The 6,680-nt window shown below is 54.5% G+C and overlaps 1 protein-coding gene across 2 annotated transcripts in view; it reads left to right on the top strand.

Annotated features, from left to right (window-relative positions):
• Nucleotides 1–468: 468 nt before the first annotated feature.
• NTN4 (netrin 4) overlaps nt 469–6,680 on the top strand; it is a 47,263-nt gene continuing 41,051 nt past the window's right edge. Inside the window, exons 1-2 of one of the 2 annotated variants that reach the window (XM_086750573.1) lie at nt 469–604; nt 3,974–4,503. In XM_086750573.1, the coding sequence (XP_086606699.1) occupies nt 550–604; nt 3,974–4,503 (585 nt within the window). In that variant the 5' untranslated portion in view covers nt 469–549. Of the gene's footprint in view, nt 605–1,039; nt 1,308–3,973; nt 4,504–6,680 lie in introns of those variants that run through there. The other variant, XM_086750583.1, reaches the window with a different exon arrangement.

Raw genomic sequence — 6,680 nt, 5'->3', positions numbered from 1 at the left:
GTTTCGAGCAACCCGGGTTCAGTTCTGGAGGCCGCTCTTTTAAAACCGAGCCGGGCCGGAGGACGGCTGCGCTTCTGAGCTTTCGCTTCCACCCTCTGCACCCCGACTGCTGGCCCAGGCCCCGCGACGCGGGGCTCTCTCTCTCCCGGGGGCTGGTGCGGGGCAGGCCGCTGCCCCGGGGCGCGGGGCTCGCTCTCTTTCTCCCGGGCACCGGCGCGGAGCCGCTCGGGCTGCGGGGGTTGGGGGAGCAGTGCCCTGCGCTGCAGTACCGCGCCTCGCCGCGCACCGGCAACCGCCCCCCGCGGCCCCGGCGGGGGAGGGAGGGGGCAGAGCGGCGGCGGGGCGGAGCGCGGGGGGCGGGCGGCGGGCGGCGGCGGGGCGCGGCGGGCGGCGGCGCGGGGCGGCGCGGGGCGCGGCGGGCGGTGGCAACGGCTGCGGCGGCGGCGGCCGCGGCGGGGGGGCGGGCGGCGCGCGCCCGCCGGTGCCGCGCGGGGCGCTGATGCCGCGCGGGGGCCGGTCGCGCCGCGGGGCGGCGGGGCGCGCGCGGCCATGGGGCGCGGGACGTGGCTGGCGCTGCTGCTGGGCGCCGCCGCCGCTGCTGCAGGTGGGTCGCGAGCGTCCGGCGCGCGGCGTGCGAGGTAGACGCGGGGCGGTGCGGGAGCGGGTGCGGGAGCGGGCCTGCGCGCGCCTGCCTCTGGGCCCGTGCGGCGGCTGTCACACGCGCGTGAGCGCGCCGGGTGCGCGCGCGCGTGGCTGTGCATGCAGCGGGCTGTGTACGCGCAACCTACGCAGGTACATACGCGCGCGTAATACCTGAGTGCTGTGTGCGGGATGTGCGGGGTCTGTGCGTACGGAAGGGCTCAAGAGCGCCGCGCTCCCGGCCCCGCGCCCCCCGCCCGCAGACAAAGAGGGGTCCGGGGCTGAGGTGGGGGCGGGTGCGGGATGCAGCGGCGGGAGGCGGAGGAAGGGCAGCGGAGCCCCAAGCCGTCGGGGTGCGGAGCGGGGCAGGGCGGGTGGGCAGGGTTCGCAGAGCCCCTTCCCGCAGCCTAAAAACACTTCGCCCTCGGACCTGCCCGCGGCGGGATCCTGCCGCGCCGCAGCAGCGACAGCTGGGCGCAAACACTTTGCGCAAGGCTTCCTCGGCCGGCCGCCAGCCGAGTGCCAGCTTTCTTCTTTAAAAAGAAGAAGAAACCCAGATGGGAAACAAACGTTTAAATCAGGCACAAGATAGAAACGAAACATCACGAGGCGAGTGTTGCTAAAACGCTTGGGCAGGAAGCGTATGATTTTCCGTGGATGTTTTACAGGTGAGTCATGGTGTTTGCCGAGTGCTCTTGCTCGGTGACGAAGGTCCCGGTCCGGTGGCACGTACAGTCTACGGACCGGGAGAAGTTAACTGGGCAGATTCATTAAGTGCCAGTAAGGAAGAAAAACTTTGGCAGCAGAGCCGTCGTGAGCCTGCGGCTGACGGTGTGGAAATCTCTGTGCTCTCGTTTGTCCTGCGCTCCTGCGGCAGCCAGCGTAGCACCAGAAAGCTGTCACTTTTCATAACGTGCGCTGCTTTGCATCTGTCCTGCAAGTTTTTCCGATTCAAGTGAAAACAAACACCCTTTCAAAGGGGGTTTCCTCTCTCTCCCTTCCCGCCCCTGGGACGGGGGAAGTGGGGTCTGCGTGCTGGCAGCATTTCTCAAATCCTACCGAAACTGAGGTCCCTGGCCCCAAATCTGTCCCCAGGTGAGGAAGGGACCCTCCATGCCTGGCCGAAGGACAACTGCAGTCGGTGACCATGCATGACCGGGGCTAGAGCATAGCAGGAGCTGGGAGCAATTGGGTATTCTTAGCTCCTGGGGTCTCACATGGGAATTTGGTAGCCCACCCTCCTCAGGCTCAGGCAGACCCTTGCCCTGAGCCCCAGAGACAGCTACACCCAGTTCTGCCACCACTGCAGTCACCAGGAAACCTCCCGCTGACCAGGTCCTCCTCCACTGCCTCCCTGGGGGCAGCCATCACTGGTTCGCAAAAAAAAAAAAAAAGGGCTTGATGAACACTAGCAATAATCTCAGCTTGTCCCAGGGTGCCGACTGAGCCCTGCTCTTTTTACCTCTTCCCAAATCTGCTTTGCAATCCCACAGCTGAGGGAACCGCCGTTGAATGTTGGTCTGTCTGTTTAGCGGCGAGCTGCGCTGCATTACACGTAGCCAAAGAATCCAGGAAAGCAGCCAAAAACAGAAATTAGACCGACTTGCGGCAAGCCTAACTGATAATAGGATAATAGCAGTTACTTACCTTCCCCTCAGGAGAGCTGTGTAGGTTAGTTAACGTTTACACAACGCTTCAAAAAGGATGTTCAGGAGATGGAAGTGATACTACCTTAATCTTACAGTTGCATTTGTTTACTTTTCCAGAGTAAATGCATTCTGCACAGTTAATACCGATCATCTCAGACACAGTTTTACCAGGTCCCTGTAGGAAGCTAGCTTGACTAAGCATTTCTGGTTCACTAAAGATTTCCCAAGACTGCTTACCCGGTGAAATCCAGAGACTGGGTTCAGATGTGCTTTTTAATGGGTGCATAACAAGCAGCAGTCCACATCTGTTCTGAATAATCGGTATAAAAAAAACCTGTGTGGACCTGTGGTGGTGGAAGTGTTTTCTTTCCAGGGTGTTTCTTGGGGAGCAGAAGGAGTGGGGAACACTGTCAGGTTCTGAGGGCTTGGCCTCTGCTAGCGCCTAATATAGCTTAATTGCAACTATGACACTGTAAACAAAAGCCGAATAAACCCCAAATGAAGGGTTTATTGGATGCTAAACTGAAAAAAAACCTTTGGACATGACAAAAATGCCAAGAAGAAGCCATAATAATTGGTGCACAAGGCTGACTATGTATGACTGGCCCGGTGATAAAGAAGACATTATGCACCTCAGATAGTTTGGCTGCCTGCATCCAAGTCATCAGAGCTTTTTTTTTTTTTTTTATGTTAAACAGTTATGGTTCATCGCATACAGCCTTGACCTACTGTTCCGCTTATTAATAAAGAGGTGGAGACCCCCTAATCAAACATTCCTGCACCAGGAGGGTTACATTGCAGATGGTTTCACACCAAACCCCATGGTGATTTTATTTTTCTTTGACACCGTAACTGTGGATTTTTAAATGGGCAAGGCTTCCAGAGAAACTTGAACAAAAACTACAGAGCCTCAGCTGCGAGGCAGTTTGCCAGCATAATTTCAAATTTCAACCAAGGCTTATTTTTTTCCCCCTCACTTTACACACATTGGTGACAGGCTTCTGAAACTTAACCAATGCTCCAATTCAACCCTGACCTCAGCAGCAGTTTGGGACTGCAGGGAGATTTGGGGTAGCGATGGAGCGGTGAGAAAGAGGGGTGCAGATTTGAGGCCATAAATGGAAGGAGATATTCCTACCAGCTCTCTTGCCCCCAATACCCGATCTGCCACATGATGAGCCGGGGCCCAGCAATGCTGTCCTCCAAGGTGTTCTCCTGGTCTCCCACCGGCATGCTGCCTTGGCCACCCCGGTGTCACTGGCAGCTTGTCTTGTGCACTTCTCTCCTTCTGTGGGACCACCTGGGTCCCCTTGGAGGCCTTGGAGCAGGGGTGGCATGGCCACAGTCACTGCCCCTGAAGCCTCGGCCCTGCTCTGGGTTACTGGGCAAGGTGGAGGCATCTCTCCTCCTGTGCTGCCCGCTCTGCAACTCTTGGTAGGGATTTTCCCAAGCGCAGAGAAGCCCTGAGGGATTTTTGGTTTGTTTTGCTCTTATAGACACACTGAGCTCCACGGAGGGTAGAGCTGAGCAGCAGTGCTGCGCTCTGCCTTGGCTTTTCTGGTGACATGTGGTCTCAACAGGGGCAGCATCCCCAAAAAGCATGCCATGGGGCACACCTGCTTCCAATATGGTGAGGTGCGCTCATCTCGGCAGTCAGTTTCAGCCCCCTGCTCTCTGCCTTGCAGGTCTGGGCAGCATGGTGGGAGCGAGTAGCCCCTGCGAAAAGGCTTGCAACCCCCGGATGGGCAACCTGGCGCATGGGCGGGCACTGCAGACGGAGACAGCCTGCGGGCGCCATGCCACCGAGCCCTTCTGCGCCTACACTGAAGACGCTCAGCACCGCTGCAAGCGTCCTGCCTGCGGCCGGTGCAGCGGGGCCCACGCAGGGCTGGCCCACCCTGCCGCCGCCATGGCCGATTCCCCCTTCCGCCTGCCCCGCACATGGTGGCAGGCGGCCCAGGACGCCCCCCACGAGACCATCTGGCTGGACCTGGAAGCCGCCTTCTACTTCACTCACTTAATTTTGGTCTTCAAGTCGCCCAGGCCAGCCGCCATGGTGCTGGAGCGCTCCCAGGACTTCGGCAAGACGTGGAAGCCTTACAAATACTTTGCTGCTAACTGCTCAGCCACCTTTGGGCTTGAGGATGACGTGAGGCAGAGAGGAGCCATTTGTACTTCCAGATATTCAAGTCCCTTCCCCTGCACCGGAGGAGAGGTAGGTCTGCCAGCGTTGGGAAGAGAAATCCCTCGCTCCAGCCCGCTTTCCCTCTGCAATCTCCGCTCTGACATTTATGCTTCTTATTTTACTACACTGCCATCCCTTGTCATTGAATTTATTTTACAGGGTGAATTAACATTATTAATTCCTAGGTGATGTAGGCACTGCCCTGCCCCTCGCTTTGCTGAGCTCATAATCCCCCTCATTTACAAAAACTCCTCTCCCCTGACCAGTTTAAACCCCCCTGCACAACTGCAGATGGGATGCTGATGATTCCTTGGGAAAGCCAAAGGGAACGTGACTCTTAATGGCTTTCTCCAGACCTTGCAATCATGTGGTTTCGGGGTGATGCAAATCAGTCCAACTTTGACCAAAATGCAACTACAGTAAAAGTAATGGTCACCAGATTCACTTTTAATAGTGACCTCCTTCACTGAGAAGTGAGGATCTAACCAGTTAAAATAGCTACTGACCACATGAAGCGTGGTTCCCATAAACAAGATTAGCTAGATGATTAAGAAACTTGTATCTTGTCTTTTTTTTTTTTAATATGCACACTTATTCTCATGTGGGAAGAACTTGTAAAAATGAAGAAAAACATCATGTTTGCTAAGAATAATAATATATGTGAAAAAATCAGATTATTTTCAATATCAGAAACAGCAGATAATAAGTCATGCGTTTGGAGGTGCTGCCGATAGTACTCTTCCCCGTGGTGCCTAAGCCTGTCTCGCAGTGCTGCAGAGCCTCCCCTCCGAGCCGTGGCCGTGGGGTTGCCCTCCAGGGTCCCCACTGGTGGGGATGCATCCCCAGTGACCAGTCCCGGCGTTTAAAGGCTGCTCCCTCTAGTGGCCCCATTTAATGAGCTTGTCTGAAAGTTTAATCAACCTTAAAATTGCCCTCTGACCTACCACAGAGAAAGGAGCAAATTTGATTTGTGAATCAGGTGCTATTATTTTAGATTCTGCTGATAACACGTTTTGAGGTGAAAGCCTGATTCTTGGAGACCAGCATTCGTTTCTGAGAAAAATCGCCTGTTCAGACCGCTTTCCAGTCATTCAGAATCACCTCTAGCCATGCTCTGACTAGGAAGCCACTCTCTGCAGAAATACCAGGAGTTGTTTATTCACCAAAGTGCATCTCTTAGCTGTGTCTCAGGAGGCAGCTGATGTCCTGCTCCAGGAGAAGCTGCTCCATATTCTCCTCAGCTCAGAAACAAGGATCTTTAGACCTCCCAGACAGACCCAGGGTGATGGTTTCATTAGCCCAGCAAAGGATTTAAATCAAATGGCTGGGGAGAGAAAGTGCTACCTTCCTCTCTTCTCCTGCCTCCCTTTGCTCGTGCCCCAAAAAAAGCTGCCTGAACTTCCCTTCAAAGTGAAATATATAAAGGGGCTTATAAGAAAGATGGAGAAAAACTTTTCCCCGGGGTTTATTCTGACAGGAGAAGGGGCAACAGTTTTCAACTGAAATTGATTTATATTGGGTATAAGGAAGACAAGGCCTTCAATGTTTCCAGGGATGGGACATCCACCACCTCTCTGGGCAACCTGTTCCAGTGTTTCACCACGAGATGTTCAAGGCCAGGCTGGATGGGGCTCTGAGCAACCTGATCCAGTTGGAGATGTCCCTGCTCATTGCAGGGGGTGGGGGGGTTGGATTAGATGACCTTTAAAGGTCCCTTCTATCCCAAACCATTCTGTGATTCTGTAATTCTGTGAAATCCCAGCCTCAAGCCAGCTCCTCTACAGGTCGGTGCAATGTGTGGGATCGGTGCAATGCGTGGGATGGAGGTCTTCTGTGTAGAAAGCAATGCCTGTCTCAAGAAGGAAAGGAATTTGATGGTGTTTGATGCATCTGTGGTAGCATGCTGCAAAAGCAGCCTATTTACCAAGATTGCTCCTGCGGGATCTCTTCTTTTGGCATCACTTTGCTTTGTGTTATTGCAAAGAAGCTATAAAAGTCAAGATCATTTAATTATTCCAGGTTTTAAACAAATGTTGAGTCCAAGGGGCTGGAGCTTATAAGATTTTATTTATATGACACACTTCAGTTCCCTGCACTTAAACACCACTTTTTACCTGCAAAGTAATAACAGCAGCTTTCTGGTGACCAGATGGCAAGCCTGCATGCTTAGCAAATATCACAATCATTTATTACAGTGTGCTACATTC

Source organism: Chlamydotis macqueenii, chromosome 1, assembly GCF_036417535.1.
Source record: "Chlamydotis macqueenii isolate bChlMac1 chromosome 1, bChlMac1.mat, whole genome shotgun sequence".
NCBI classification, from domain to species: domain Eukaryota; kingdom Metazoa; phylum Chordata; class Aves; order Otidiformes; family Otididae; genus Chlamydotis; species Chlamydotis macqueenii.
This window is presented reverse-complemented; position numbering and strand designations above follow the sequence as displayed.